At 46.4% G+C, this 16,582-nt stretch overlaps 1 protein-coding gene across 3 annotated transcripts in view; it reads left to right on the top strand.

Moving 5' to 3' along the window:
- RFTN1 (raftlin, lipid raft linker 1) overlaps positions 1 to 16,582 on the top strand; it is a 191,714-nt gene that overhangs the window by 151,575 nt on the left and 23,557 nt on the right. For all 3 annotated transcript variants that reach the window (XM_036078081.2, XM_036078080.2, XM_036078079.2), the window contains exon 7: positions 2,383 to 2,498. In XM_036078081.2, the coding sequence (XP_035933974.1) occupies positions 2,383 to 2,498 (116 nt within the window). The remainder of the gene's footprint in view (positions 1 to 2,382; positions 2,499 to 16,582) is intronic.

Raw genomic sequence — 16,582 nt, 5'->3', positions numbered from 1 at the left:
GAAAAGGATAAAGAGAAATGCAAATTGTACTTAATCCCACCACTCATACCTGCTACTAGATTTTATGTATTTCCTTAAAGTTTGTTTGTCTAACCCCTTTTAACATAAAAGTTCACATATAGCTCATGCTGTAGTCCTGTATCCTGTTTTTTTTTTTCTTTATAACATTGTCTCTAAGGAATTTTTCTGAATCATTAAATCCCCATGATTTTTTTGTGACCACATAGTATTTAATTGTATGGAAGTCTCCTAACTTACTTAACTACTTTTCTATGGTTGAATATTTGGATTGTTGAGCATTTAGATTATTTTTTTAATTTTTTAAAAATTTATTTATTTGAGAGAGAGTGCATGAGTGGGAGGGACAGAGGGAGAGGGAGAGAGAATCTCAAGCAGACTCCACGCTGAGTGTGGAGCCTGTCACAGGGCTCAGTCCCAGAACTCTGAGATCACGACCTGAGCTGAAACCAAGAGTCAGATGCTTAACCAACTGAGCCACCCAGGAGCCCCTAGATTATGTTTTCAAGTAATTTTATAAGTAAAGTTTGTAGATAAATATTTGATGGCTTTAGTGGTTATTACCTAGAATAGACTGAAAGAGGTAGGATTTCTGAGTCCAAGACGATGGACTTTTTTGTTTCAGGCTCTTGAGACATCATGAAATTGCTCTCCAGAAAGATCATGCAGTTAAAAATTCCCTTAAGTGCCATAAGCTTTTTATACACATATAAAAAATGTTAAGCTTAGCCATTTATTTATTTATCTTTGCTGTTGCAAATAATTTTCTCACTTAATGGCCTTTTGATTTTGTTTATGAAGTCTGTTGGAAGACAGAGGCTAAATATTTGTTAAGTATTTACATCTGCTGGTCTTGTTTTTTTGTGGCTTCTGGAAAATGCTGGCAGTTCCAGAACTCCAGTGTGATTCAAAGGACTTTCTGAGTTTACCTCCCTTTCTGATACAAAAAAAAAAAAAAAAATCATATTATTATGTGCATTATCTTTTTAAAATAAAAATGGTGTATCATTAAACGTATTTCTATGTGTATTGCCATAGCAAAATACCACAGACTGGATGGCTTAAATTATAGACATTTATTTCCTCGTCGTTCAGGCGTCCATGGTTAAGGTACTGGCAAATTCGGTTTCTGGTTGAGGCCTCCCTTCCTAACATGTAGACAACCACTCTTCTCTCTGGATCCTCATCTGGCCTTCCCTCTGTGCAGGGAAGCGGGGCCGCGCGCTCTGGTGTCTTCCTCTTCTGGTAAGGACATCAGTCTTAATCAGATAATGGTCCACCCTGATGACCTCATTTAACCTTAATTAACTCCTTAAAGGCCCTTTCTCCAAATACAGTCTGGAAGTTAGTGCTTCAAATGAATTTGGGGGGCGGAGGGAGGACACGATTCAGTACATAGCAGTGTGCCTGATTTGTAGCATAGAATCTAGGGGCCAGGAGTGATTCTGTATCCTCAATCCCATTTCGCAGATGAGAGACCAAGCCTCTGAAAGGGGTCACATCCCTTTTCATGATAGAGCATGGATCCAAACCGCCTGCTTCTCTGGCCAGTCCTCTTTCCCACTGTCTCTTATCTAAGTGAATTTACGGCATTTAGGAGCCATTAAAAAGGGGGAGGGGAGGGGTAGAAAGCACCCCCCGTAATGATTTCTACTGTGGTGGGGACCCTGGTATAATTTTCTTTATACTCTCCTTGCCTAAGACCATGAATCCTTCTTGAATCCTGTTAAGTGTTTAATGTAAGTTTGTTGAGTTGTGTGGAACTCAGGACCTGGTACACTGACTAGAGCAATGCCGGAGGAAACATTTTCAGTGGTAAATCGTTTGGGAAAATTCCCCTTTCCCGCAAATTCTGCCTCTTGACAAGAGCTAGCTGAAGAGTTGTCTGTACAGCTGCCCACATCCTGAGAACGTCCAAGAATCTGCGCATCTAGAGTGCATCTGACAAGCTCAGATCTGGCGTGTTATATCTGTCCCCCCTTAAAAATCTCTTCTACCTAAATATAGTTTTCTTCTAAAAACTGTCTCTAAATGACTGTGTTTTACCCTGAATAAGTTCTCCCCAGTGCATCCTGACGTTGGAGCGTGAAAAAGAAGGTAAACGCGTGAAATCAAATGGTGATTGCTAACAATGAAATTTGGGCTCATAAAATCAAGGATATTATTCAGAACTGCGAGGTAAATTAGTCTCATTCATTCTGATGGGGCTAGACTCTATGGCTGTGTGTGCCTTCTTTAATTAACATGCTGAAAAGATGTTCTGATTGGGATTATTAATGAATGCAGTGAAAATTTTTGCTGCTTGTAAGGCTTCTGCCACAGACGGTTTACAGAACTCCCACCCCCCTTTTTCTTTTTCCACAGATTCCTTCCACGGCCTGACAGATGGAGTATTCATCTTTGAAGCTGTTTCCACAGAAGATAGCAAAACCATGCAGGGCTATGATGCTATTGTTGTCGAACAATGGACAGTCCTGGAAGTAAGTGTGGGATTGGCAGTGCAGCTTCTTTTGTTTGGACAATGATTGTTTTATCCGCTTGCTGGGTCTGACCGTGTCTACTGTAGCTTTCCTCTGAAAGGCAGTTTGACCTGGGTAGACCCTGCAAGGCCCCATTCATCCTTTCGTGCCCTCCGGTAAGGGGGCACGGGCCCTGCTTTCCCTTTCTGTAGGAGAAACACTGTGTGTGTGCTGGATCGTTGGGTGGAAGGAGATTCTTCTTTCATTCATTTGCATATAACTGAAAATTCTAAGTGACATGAGTGAGGCCAGCACGGAGTTTGTGGCTACCGTAATAAGAGCTGACATTATTATTGGAGTTAGACCCTATGGCTCCCTCTGCCAAGTATCCTTAGAAGAAATTTGGGCACACACACTCACTTAACCTTTGCAGTAAGCCTAGGAGGCAAGTACATGACTGCCCCCATTTTACAGATGAAGAAACTGAGGCACAGAGGGGTTAGGTCCCTGGCCCAAGGCTACACAGTAAATGCTGAAGGATGTCTTTGAGAAATGTTGACCCGTGAAGCCACCTAACTGCTGTGGGCAGATGAATTCCTCCAGTCACGTTCCCCTGGGACATTGGAAAAGCTGATTTATTTCTGAGATTTGCTGGTATATACTTTGAGGGCATTTCTCTAAGTATAGAAGGATAGGCTTTTCACACTAGTCTCTTGTCCACCCAGCATCTTGGATGTAAAGGGAGAAGCCCTTGGAACATAGAGGACTGATTTCTGAACTAATTTCTTGAGTAGGCCCTGGAAGAATACAGGGTTGGCATCGCCCTGAGGAGCCTTGCCAGACCGGGCCCTCTGTGCCAAAGTAAGACAGATGTGGGTGCAGCTCTTTGTGAGGAGTATGGGGTGCCGGGACCCACCAGCCAGGGGGTGCTTGCCATGCCCTTGTGCCCTCTGGAACTGCCGCCTGATGGCAGGCGACTCCCTCACCTGGTTGCTGGATGGCAGCAGGTCCCCCAAGGGCACCGTGACACGTTCTTGAAGCGGGAGCAGTTCTGAGCAGGCGTGAGACCGGCCGCGGAGCTGTCGGCATGCCTGCATCTGAGCCACGATGTGCAGTCACTGCTTGCAAGGATGAAAGCCACAGAGGACAAAGGAAAACTGTAGTAATCCATCAGAAACAGGAATTCCAAAAATACAGCATCCAGGGCCAGTGAGGTCAGGGGCCAGGGGTCCTTAAGGAAAGTAGGGAATCCGGTGATGACCTGGTTTGCCCTCAGGCGCCGCCACTTCCTCCTGCCTGACTTTGGTCTCAGTGGGCCTCCACACCCTTAACTGGAAATGGGATGCAAAGGAGGTGAGGCTCAGTCTAGCATGGAGAGTCCAACAAGGGCAGGTCACGTCCCTTTCGGGACCCTGAGCTCCCTGAATTTAAGATGGGGCCGTGCCATTCATCCAGTCCACCGCATGTGGTTGGATGAAATATGACATCATAGCGGTAGCAATCGAGGATCTTAAGGAGCCCATTAAAACAGTCCACATGCTTCAACACTCCGTAACTCTGTTTGCTCTGTAACACTTGGCTGTAACAGCAAGTCACACATGGCCGCACCAAAAACAGGTGCATGTGTGCAAGTGATTGGCAGGCCACGGGAGGGGTGTAACATCTCTTGCCGTCTGCACATTCAAATGACTGCTAAGGGAGGGCATTGTGGTTTCCTCAAGAAAGGTGACTCGATGGCAATGATCCAGAACCTCACCACGTGGTCCCAGGACCAGCAGCATTGGCCTCACCTGGGAAGTTGCTATAAATGCAGATTCTCAGACCCCACCCTGGATGGACTGAATTAGAAACTCTGGGGATGGGGCCCAGCAATCCGTTTTCACCAGCCCTGCAGGGGACTCTGATCCACAGCTTCAAGAACCAGTGTCTAAAATGACAATGCAGATGCCACTCTCACCAGCTGTCTCGGTTGTGTGCTGTTGGAAGAGAGTAGTGATGGGAAAAGTACCGCAACGGCTTGTCTCTCTTCAGCCTTCCAAACGGTGCCCTTGATGGGTAACCAGAGTGAGTGCATCCTGTATCTAAAATGTTTGTGGGGGCATCTGGGTGGCTCAGTGGTCAAGCGTCTGCCCTCGGCTCAGGTCATGATCCCAGGGTCCTGGGATTGAGCCCTGCATCGGGCTCCCTGCTCGGTGGGAAGCCTGCTTCTCCGTCTCCCACTTTTTTTTAAGATTTTATTTATTTATTGACAGAGAGAGACACAACAAGAGAGGGAACACAAGCAGGGGGAGTGGGAGAGGGAGAAGCAGGCTCCCCGCCAAGCAGAGAGCCCGATGCAGGGCTCGATCCCAGGACCCTGGGATCATGACCTGAGCCGGAGGCAGACGCTTAAAGACTGAGCCACCCAGGCGCCCCAAATAAATAAAATCTTTAAAAAAAAATGTTTGTGGGAGGAAGATAAGGTTGCAGACTAAAATCAGAACACGATTATCTTTTTAATTCGAAGAGGTCAATTTCATGGCTTAAGAGCCTCGATCAGGAAAGATTAACATTTATTCAGAAAGTTTTCCTGGGTTTTCGGATTGGTTTCCGTTAGGTTTATTTGTTAATTTTCTTTCTTTCTCAGATGTTTGAACTTTATTTCTTGTGAGCTCTTATTTTTGTGCATTAATCTAGTTGGTGATATTAGTTTTGGGTCATGTTGCCATTGTCCCTTGTCCCCTTCTCCCCTCCCCCCCCCCACTCACACACACACACACACACACTCTGTCTCTCTCTCTTCAGGAATGCTGTGGCTTTTCTCCGGGGATCCGTGGAAGTGACATAGGGTTTTAAGACCAATGATGGGCCCAGTGTTGTGCACCAGCCTGCAAAGCCCCTTCTGTGCATCTCTTCCCAACTCCATGTTCAGGGACAGATTCTACCACACTGGTAGCTCAAAGTTGGCCACAGTGGAAGTACTGCACCATGAAAGTTGGCAAGCCCCAGAAATCAGGGGTTGTTATTTTTTTCCCTCGGAGAGCCAGTTGTAAGCATTTAGCAGCACATCACTGGATAGGCCTTTATTCCATCACACGTCAACTTGATAGGCAGGTCTGGCTGGCGTCCAGCTAGGCAGAAACACATTTTCTTAATTTTCCTGTTGGTGACAAGCAGATTAATGGTTTTGATGTAGGTGTTCGCCAGTTTTCCCTGCATAACTCTTCAGACTTGCTCTTTTCTCTGGTGCCTTTCAAGCATTCCCAGATTTCCCACAGTAGAAACAGAGCCTTGTCCATTTTAACAGCATCAGCCTCTGATCGGCATCTCTTGAGGACTAAAGGAAGGGAGCTCTCTCCTGGAGAATTTACCCCTCGGCATATGGGTTTCTCTTCCCGTATGGAAAGACTTAGGGTTTGCTCATAGGTCACCTCCTCCAGGAAGCCTTTCAGACTCCTTCAGAGTTAAAGACTCTTCCTCTGTGTTTCCATAATTCTCTGTGCATAAGAGTGATCCTGTTATGATCACTGTGATTTCTTTATCCACGTGCCTTCCTTCACTTTGAGTTTCTTGGCCTGGAGTTGTTCATCTTTGTTCTCTAAGGCTTCCAGTAAACGCTTCCTAAATTGGGTGGAACCCTTTTGGTTCAGCATGAGGTACACATGCATTTCTCAGAATTGAGCGTCAATCACTTGAGACCTTTTAAACACACAGATACCCAGTTCTCCCCACCGAGTTTCCTTTTCAAGCCCACTTTGAGAATCCCCGCCTTAGCAGAACCACCTGTATACAAGTGTGTCCCAGCACGGCCCAGCCGTGTCCAGCCCAGAGCAGATTTGCCCACAGCTCAGCTCTTTGAAGAGGCTCTGTCAGACCACCCCCTAGCCCCTCCACCGACGGCCCCTCTTCTGCATTCCCCCCCAGGTGTGTGGGTGTTTGTCCGACAACCCTACCTTCCACCCTTGAGACCCAACTGCTTCCTCTCTTCTCCACCCTTTTGGCCTCTGGGAAAGGTCTTTCCTGTTCAAGCCCTGGGCAGGTCCCTCTTGGCTCGTGGCTGACCCTGCCTTTCTGGCAACCTCTGTCCTCCCAGGCCAGCCCATAAACTCCTGGGCTCTGGCCACAAAACATTTCTGACCAGCTTTTTCTCTTTTCTCACAGCTGGGACTGGCCTGTTGCTCCTGCGCATATTCATAGCCTGAGCCGTGTGTAGGGATGGGCCGTCCTCATTCAGCCACAGCTTCCTGGCTTCCCTGTCCACACATGCGCACACGCGCGTGCTTTCACAAGAGAGCCCACCTAGCTCTTCACAGCTCTGCAGACGCTGCAGTATGTTGGATAGAGAATGTAGATTTTAGAGTCTGGGCCTCGGAATGCATCCTGGCTCTCTTATTGCCAGCCGAGTGACTGAGTGTATGAGAGTCAGTCACCCCCCCTTTGTTTTTTTCCATCTTTCAGTTGTATGAGTGGGGACACTGCTAACCTCTCAAAGTTGAGGATTAAAAAATAATATATTTAAAAAGTTGTGAGTGTACTACTTGGCATATAGTAAGTAAATAGTACTTTCTTTGATTGGTCACCTGGTGTCATCAATTAGAAAGATCCTTTCCCTCTTGCCTTGACCTTGTTCTGAAAGCGCAGCATAGGTGGGGCTAGGGGAAGTGTGGAGCCAAAGGCACTGTGTTTTTCTCAGTTGGAAACCTGTGACCTAAATTAAAGGCAGTCGTGAGTAGTATAAAAGTCCACCCATAGAACATTTGTAATGGGTATTCTGTTTACCTTCTTTGAGCTTACAATCTAGAGGGTGAGCTGAAAGGGTCCGTCTTTGAAAGGAAAAGGGAAACCATGTAGATGAGTAGGTCAAGAGTTAGAGCTGGAAGGACCGAGGCAGGGACCCTTTTCTTCATTCTGAGGCTGCATACCCTCAACCTGGCAGCCCATCACTGCTGTGGACACCATCAGGTGCCCCTTGAGGCCAACTTCATCCCAGTTCATCAGTGTTTCTTGTGAAATTTGCTGCCAGAACTGACCACAAGATAACAGGAAAAGCACTTTTAGCTGAAGCAGTTGGTATGGTGGTTGGAGAGTTAATTGAAAAAGTCAATTAAAAAGAACCAAAGAAAATCACATTCATATTTCGCACATTTTATTTTAATGTAAAATATATAACTATGCATACATTTGCCAATCTTTGAGAGTCTGAGGTCTGCTGATTGGAATTCCACTTCATCTTTCTTGTGTAAACCACACCCAAAGTGTTGCTATCACCAGTGTCCTGGGTCAGTTTCTTGAAAGTCTAGGAAAGGGATCACACTGCAGAATCCTTGTTTTCATGATTTTTTTCTTAGTCTTTATCAGCCCCCACCACTTTTAATTCAGCCACAGTTGTTATTTTTAAGCAACTGCACTTCGTCAAGTCTCTTCAAAGTGTTCTACTTAGGTTTCCTAGAAACAACTTCTTTCACCCTCATCATCAGTTTAAATAATTTAAATGAAGGCACGTAATTATGATAATGGGTCTCACTGACCTACACAGGTCTGTGGACACATGGGACTCAGCCTGATGTGGTCAGTTGCTGGGCTCAGGGACGGCTTGAGCATCCTGGAGAGCAGCCTGCCACCTGTGAGCCCGTGGTCCCCCGACAACTGGACCTGGGCTTCTGCTAGTCCAGCGGGAGGGTGGAGCAGCTATGGGGCAGCCATGACAGATTGCGTCATGTAAGGTGGCACAGAGTCAGCTCTCCCCATCCACTCCCTGTGTATTCAATCTGTTGTTGAACTGACTCCCAGGTCATCTCATCCTATTAATTTCTGCCCATTTTTCCAGCCTGTGGAGACATTTGTGATCATGGTTATATCACCCTGCATTTTTGGAGGATCATCTCAGCTTTGGCTTCTCTGAAGTTTTCATATGTAGAATGGCGCCTTTCCAGTCCAATGTCAAACACACTAGATGGAGGACACAGTCCTTTGGCATGTTGGGGGCATCTCTCCTCTAGTCTCTAACACGATGCCAGACCTCTTTGCAGAGGTTTCAGATGGCTCTATTTTTCCACCTAACCTGTCACCCTTACCCCTGAGAGAATCACGGGAGGTTCGGTGAGATGCATTTCTGTAACTGACATCCACTGTAGGGCATGCCTCCACGCCACCTGTCTCCTAACCCTGTCCCACAACACACAGGTCCCACTTGTTCTCCACAAACTTCTATGTTCTGTAGGCTGCTGGGATCCACCTTTTGTTTCTAGATGCTCCCAACCATCTCTTGAACAATCCACACAGGATTTGCCAGGGAATAACATCAATTTTTATGGTATCTAGAGTCCACCACCTTCTGCTGTGACAAGGGAGCCAATATTTATTCTTATTAAACCATCTGGCATTCTTTTCATTGCCACTATTTCTCTAGAATAATCATTTTGGTTCTGAGATCATAGCCTTGAGTGCCAAGACAGCAGTTCTCGGTCTTTTTCCTGTGATTCGGAAGATTTTCCCATGAATGATCACTGCTCTGAATGACCAGGACTGAAGACACAACCTTCCCCACTCCCCCCTACCCCACCCTCCCCAACCCCTGCCCACCGCCAGGACATCATTCCACCCCTTTTCCAACCCAGAGCAAATCACAGCACAGAGGAGGCCCGTGAGGTGCTCAGGGCAATTTTGAGTCTGTTCTAGCAGCTCTGCACGCTTTCACTTGGATCTGATTCCTTGTGTCCCACCTCAGTTTTGATAGGGACACATCAGTGCACTATTATGACTGAGCGCGTTTTCCTTAAAATGTCATGCACCTGCACTTGATGAATTTTAAGTTCATCGTTCAAAAATTTGAGGTTTGCTTTGGAGAGCAGGTTGCTAACCTCTATTAAAATGTGAAATGCCCACTCCTACCCATGACTCAGCAAGCCCGTGCCTCACATCCATCTCTTCTAGAGAAACTCGGGCCTTTGTTCACAAGAAGCTGTGCACAAGGACATTATCTCAGCATGATTAGGGTCATGGAAAAAGGGAAACAATGTGCATGTCCATCACTAGGGGAATGATTAAATAAAGGATGATACATCCTTATTATGGATGCAGTCATTCCGTATAAACTGACAGGAAGGGACTCCAAGAAATGTTAAGTGAAAAGACAAGTTTCAGAATGAGGCTGTGACGGTTAATTTTATGTGTCACCCTGGCTAGGCTGTGGTGCCCGGTTGTTTGATCAAGCACCAGTTTGATGTTGCAGCAGAGGGAGTTTTTAGATATGATTATGTAAATTCAAATGAGCAGACTTTGAGTAAAGCAGATTGCTAATCCTTCATCATGGGGGTGGGCCTCATCCAGTCAGTTGAGGACCTGCCCCACAGACTTCGGGCTTGCTAGCCCCCACAGTCACATGAGCCAATTCCTCAAAAAAACTTAATCCCTCCCTCCCCCCACTCTAATATGTATACAGGTCTCCCCCACTAACAGAAACCAAAGCACTCCTACGAAACCTTTTGTAAGCCTGATGTAAAGCAAGGAAGTAATTACCATTCATTTATATGGAAAATTTTTTGAGCATTCCCAGACCCACAAAATAACCTCTGTTAGGCTTTTCTGACACCTTAGGACACAGGTGCTCACACACAGGTCAAAGCTAGGGCGGCTTGACGCGAAGGGGCTGTGCGGTTCCTGAGGAAGGAGCTTGGCACTGCTCAGGATGCGCGGTGCCCCCGCACCAGCTCGCTGCCCAACAGCCGCTGGACGCTAGTTTCGCATTTTGCCTTTTTTCACAAAAGCAAAAATCCTCATCAGAGTTTTTTTTTTTTTTTTTTCAGTTAGCAAAAACAGGTACTAATGCAGGTCTTCTGTAAAAGCGAAGTGGCGAAACGTGGACTTTTGGAAAAGCGGGGGGAGAGAGGGTGCACCTATCAGTGTCTCTCTCTGTCTCTGTCCGTCTCGATCTCTCATACGTCCTACTGGTTCTGTTTCTCAGGACAGCCCTCACTAATACAGATACAAACAGTGCGGTGCCTTAATGGGGGAAACGCTTCACAGAACAGTGTGATCCATTTGCTGTGGGTATCTGTAAATGCAGGAAGAACCCTTGGAAGGGCACCCATCAACCCCACAGCAGGGGTTCTGTGGGACTTGGAACGGAAGAGTGGGAGGCAGCTTTGTCTATTAACGTTTTCATTTTTCTATAGAGAAATATTCATTTTACTCGGGTAATTAAAAGTTACATTTTAAGAGATACCTGTTTATGTCTCACCACATCCTTTCTTCTCTTCGGCTTTAGATATATTTGTTTTCTCCTTGTAGACAAGGAAGTAAAGTGAGGGTTGAGTAATTCCACTTTCTCTTATCTTCAACACTTTGTACAGCTTCCTGCTTTCAACAGGGTTTTAAAAGGTGTGTGTCTCCGTCAATGTGTGTGCAGTCACGTCCACCCAGTCTCGTTCTGGGCTTAACCTTCGTCCTCTATTGGGTTGTCTCACTTTTGTCACCATCCCTGGAGGGTCACGTACCTCCCTTCTGTCCTTGAAAATCCACACTCGTCAATCTGCACAGCCTCATTGATTTCCTTAGGTGCCTGCAACTTTTATCCTAGAGTGACACTGCTACCTGGACTCAGCTTCCCTTCAGGTGTTTCTCGCCACCGGGCCATACGGAACTTTCCCTGAGCTTCTGACATCCCTTTTATTGTCCTAGGAGAGGGTCTCTGGTGCTCCTTGGCTATTAGGAACTTGACGGAGGACAACTTAGTTTGTATGGTCTTTGTTCCCCCACGTAAGTCACTCCTCTTCCCCAAATGATGGAGATCGTATTTGAAACCACCGAGCCCTAAAAGCCATTATCAGGTCATGGAGTCCTGACTTCTGATCTGAGTCTTGGGCCGTTTGCTGGGTTAGTGGAGCCCTGGATGGCTGTCTGTCCCTCATTCTTCTTTTTCAGGTAGAATTTTCCCTCTGCCTCCTTCTGGGCAGCAGCAGCTTGACCTGGGGGCCGTGAAATGCCATGTGGATTGTGGCAGTGGCAGCAAGAGATACATGGTGGGCTTTGGGATGAAAACCAGCCCTCCAGCTTCCCCATGGGATGGCTGGCACTTGGTGGAAGATTATGGAGGAGTAAAAAAATTGAAGCACCTGGGTGGCTCAGTCATTAAGCGTCTGCCTTCAGCTCAGGTCATGATCCCAGGGTCCTGGGATCGAGCCCCACATCGGGCTCCCTGCTCAGCGTGGAGTCTGCTTCTCCCTCTCCCTCTGCTGCTCCCTCTGCTCGTACTCACTCATTCATGCACTCGCTCTCTCTCAAATAAATAAAATCTTTTTTAAAAAATTGAGGTGAAGAGGTTTAGTGCATACAAAACAGAGAACTCCCAGGGAATTGGGAAACCCCAGAGGGTCAGAGAGAGGGATCTGCTCTTTGCTGACTTGGGACAAGAACGCAAAGGGGTGTTTGCTGAGGCTCCTACCTTCAAGGAGCATCCAGGCGGACAGAAGACTTCCTGCAGAGTAGCAAAGCATTCAGTGCTGGGTGGTACCCTGATGACCAGAGTGCCCTGGGAAAGTAGAGACTGACCAAGGTCTGCTGGACACAGTGGGCTCCCTCGGGGTATGGATGAGCCAAGGGCGTTGGAAGAGGGGCTTCCTGGAAGAGGGAAGTGGCAAGAGAAGAGGCAGACCAGAAGGGAAAGCATATCTGTTCATTTTTTTTCCCCCAAATTAGAACATTAGTGGCTAATGTCAGTGTTTTTCTAGATCTTTGGATCCCTTTTTGTCAACATGCTTTCACTTCCAGCAGCCAGCGCCTATGTGCCTTTGCTGACACCTGTGCCCGGGGCTGCTGGAGTCTGCTTTGTGCTCAGACAAGGCAAGCCCGAAGTGCCTGGGTGTTTAGACGCCCCTGGGGTAGTCCTTGTCTGTGACTGAGGAGGGGTTGATGTATGAAAGTCCAGCTCCCTCGCCTTAGGTTGGACATCTCTGAGTATAGCTTACCCCTCAGAGCTTCCCATGGGGTGAGGCTAAGCTACTGTTCAGGGGATGTTGCATAAACCTGTGTCCTTGCTTGGCTCCAGCCTTTTGTCCGCCTCCCCCCACCCCCTCAGCGCCTTATAATAAACTACTTGCACGTAAATCCTCCTCCCAGGGTTTGTTTCTGGGGAAACTGGCCTAAGATAGAATATGTCTGTTAAAAAAATTCTATGTGATAGTGTGAACTGTGTTGCAAATTGAGATAAAAAAATTATTATGGATTTTATAATAATTTTAAACAAAACTCTCAACAGTCCCAAAGTGTATATATTAAAAAAGTGAATCTTCCTCCCCCCTCTGGCCCTCCATTCCCTAGTTGCCCTCTGGGAGCTCCTCCCGGAGACAAACAGAGATGGGTGACACACACAGACATACGTTAGATAGGCTGAACGGTGCCCTCCAAATGTACCAGCTTCTAAGTCCTGGAACCTGTAAACATTACCTTATTTGGAAAGAGGATATTTGCAGATGTGATTGAAGTTAAGGATCTTGAGATGGGGCGATTATCCTGGGTTATGTGGATGGGTCCTAAACACAATCACACATAGCCTTCTAAGAGGGAAGCAGAGGGAGATTTTATGCACATGGAGAAGACTTGAAGGCAGAGTAGAGAGAGATTTGGAAATGCTGGCCTTGAAGACTGGAGTGATGTGGCTATAAGCTAAGAAAGGCAGGCAGCCACCAGAAGCTGGAAGAAGTCAGAAATGGGTTTTCCCCTAGAGCTTCCCGGGGGAGCCTGGCCCTGCAACACCTTGATTCTGGCACAGTTGTACTGACTTTGGACTTCTGGCCTCCAGACTATGAGAGGATGAATTTCTATTGATGTAAGCCACCACGTTTGTGGGCTGTGTAGCAGCCCTGGGAAACCAGTATGATATGCTTGGACGTAACAGCAAGGGAACCCTGGGGCGTGTACTTGACAGCATGTCTGCTTGGGAAGAGAGTCTGCAGAGAACTCTGTGGGCCAGGCAAGAGCCTGGATTTGCAGTGGGTTGAAGGGGGCTATGGTGGGGATCTCATCAGATAGCCGTGAGTCCAGCCAGTTGGCCCTGAAGTGGCATGTTGTTGGGAGAGATGGACTGGAATGGGGAGAAGGTAGACACTTGGGGGAGAGGTCCCAAGGTCAGAGAATAAGGGTGGTGGTCATGGTATTGGTCAGGATGCTTTCCGTGTCAGCACCAGAACATCCAACTAGAAATGGCTTGAACAGTATGGATTTTTCTTCTCATCTCACCGAGCAGGAAGTCTGGAGGGAGGTGAGGTGGTTGCAGAATCAGCTTTTTTAATGGCTTAAGGACATCAGGGAGGACCCAGGTGCTGTCACCTTTCTGCATTCTGGTCCTCAGCTTGCCCGCCAGGTCTCTCTTTGGGACGCTAGGCCCAAGGTGGCTGCAGCAGCTCCAAGCATCTCATATGAACATAATTGACAGCTGAGAAGAACAGGGCATTTCCTGCTATGTGCCCTTTTTTTATTAGCAAGTAAAACTATTCCCAGAAACTCTCAAGCAGAGTTTGCTTGGGTCCCCTTGGCCAGGGCTTGGGTCACAGACCCACATCATTGTCAAGGAAATGGTTAGCTGGAGCTAGAGGGGGTGTCACCTAGGAAGGGGACCGAGGCTAACAAGTGGTTATTTTGGCAGCCAGCAGTGTTTGCCACTGAGTGGGACTAGAAAGACAAGGGATGCTCATAGAAGTATTTTAAAGAAAACTGGACTTGCGGACAGCTTGGAGAGCGGGAGGGTGAAAAGGAAGAATTTGATGTTTTTCTTCCATAAAGTCAATGGTCTTGTTCTCTCTGACACCCATATTTCACTTCCTGTACAAAATTTAGTTATGCAAGTTAAGTTAGACTTTTTAAAACATTTATAAATAAATGTTGAGTTCCTACTGTGTGTCAGCCGCTGTGAAAACATGATGGAGGGAATTTAGGCAGGAAGGATTGATGTCTTTCACTAGAGTGTAGGAATACAGTCATTAAAAATGAATTCCCCCCCCCCCGGCCTTTGCACACCCATAAATAATTTCTCTTCATTGTCACGCGTCCTGAGGGTGGTGAAAGGCGCTAAGTCACCAGGCCCCTTGTGGAGCTGGTGGGAAGGGAAAGGCAAGCGTATGTACATTCTGGTGAAGACCACAGGGCAGTGTGAATTTAGAGCTTTGCTGCAGAGGGAGGGATGATGAAAGAAGTCAGCACATTTCCAGAATCTTGTAACAAACGCATTTAAAAAAAAAAAGTATGCTTTAAAACCTTCATTGTGTGCCACAGAATGACAAGAAGGAGGCAGTCTTCAATGTGATATGATAGGCTTGATCTCTAGATTTTCCTGGGTGTTTGACATGGTGGAAGCTAATTCTGTGAGGGTGTTAAACACATGCGTACACAATTACTATCTTACTGTTTCTTTGCGTCAGAATCCAGGTGGGCTCAACTGCTTACTCTGTGGAGGGTCTCACAAGGCTGAAACTGGGTATTGGCAGGTCTGTGTTCCTTACGGGGGGCTCTGGGGCAAGAATCTACTCCTAAACTCATTCAGATTGTTGGCCAAATTTGGTTCCTTGCAGCTGTAGGACTAATGTCTTTGTTTCCTTGTTGGCTGCCAGCCAAGGGCTGGTCTTTGCTCCTAGGGACTGCCGCATTCCTTCTCATGCTTTCCGTGTAGCCCCGTATAAGAACTTTTTAGATGCATAGACAGTCTGCAAGCTGCAGATGAGGAAGGGGAGATGGTTCTCCAAGAAGAACTTAGGGTATTGACTCAGTGAGTATAGAGGGTTGGAGGGTGTTCTTGTAGTTAAGTGATCCTTCATTGCCACTTCTTGGAATTTGTCCTTTTTGAAATTCACTTGGCCAAGAATTTTAACAAAACTAAATAAAAAGGAAGGGCCTGAGGATGGAGCATGACTGGTTGAGAGGCTATACTCAGCAAAGATGTGTTTTAATTGGAGGGAGGTCTTTGCTCCTAGGCGCTGTGATGCCATCTTGTGCATTGGCCTCTTTTGCAGCTCTTTCAATGGCTTGTGTAGAGATTTAGAAGGTAGTGGGCCTGCGGAGAAAGACCCAAAACTGGGAAGCTACAGAGTATATACCAGGTGGCCATGAGGATCTAAAGAACATGGATGCTCTTGGGCTCTACAAAAACATGCCAGTTGGGCATGGGAGGAAGAGGATGAAGGGTGTGTTTGACAGGGGGGAGTGGGGAAGATTCTGGACAACCCACCCACCCCAGTGTCAACAAGAACTGCTTTTTTTGAATCTCTGTTTTTACACATTGAGTTTCTAATTTAGATTACAGTTGGTGTTTGTGGAAAGCACCCCACTACTTAAAAAAAAAAAAGGAAAAGAAAAAAAAAACAAGAAACCTTGAAAATTACTTACCTAATCCAGCTTCTGGCTTGAGTAGGTTTCCCTGACTTCTTAATTCCCTTCTAATCTCATTATTTCTTAATTTATCAATGTTGGATCAAGACCAGCCCAATAAAATGTAATGAGGGTACATTTAAGTATCCAAAAAAAAAAAAAAAAAAATCAGTTGCATTTAAGTTCAAAAAAATCAGTAATATAGAAGGGAGAATACCTGATTTGATAACAATTCTAATGAAAAGGAATGTTTTTGAAAGATTTTATTTATTTGACCGAGAGAGAGCACAAGCAGGGGGAGTAGCAGGCAGAGGGAGAAGGAGAAGCAGGCTTTCCGCTGAGCAGGGTGCCCGTGGGGCCCGATTCCAGGACCTTGGGATCATGACCTGAGCCGAAGGCAGCCACTTAACCGACTGAGCCACCCAGGTGCCCGTGGCCCATTGCTTTTAAGTTAGGGGCCTCTTTGAGGCAGAATTCTTAACATCCTCTTCAGCTGAGGTAGATGGGGTTGTCTCTTTGCTTACATCACTTGGAAAATTAGATTAAGAAGGCTCAGGAGATAGTCTAATGTGGCCAAGAGGTCTGTTCCTTTTATAAAAGTGATGCATGGACAGTTCCTCAAAATGTCAATAGTTAATAGTTGTCATGTGACCCAGCAATTCCACTCCTAGACAAATATCCAAAAGAAATGAAAACATATGTCTAAACAAAAGCCTATACACGAGTCTTCATAGCATCATTATTCATAATATCCAAAAGGTGGAGACAAT

The sequence above is a fragment of the Halichoerus grypus genome, chromosome 1 (genome assembly GCF_964656455.1).
Source record: "Halichoerus grypus chromosome 1, mHalGry1.hap1.1, whole genome shotgun sequence".
In the NCBI taxonomy this organism is placed as follows: Eukaryota; Metazoa; Chordata; class Mammalia; order Carnivora; family Phocidae; genus Halichoerus; species Halichoerus grypus.
The sequence above is the reverse complement of the archived record's forward strand: the minus strand, read 5'-3'. Positions and strand labels throughout refer to the sequence as shown.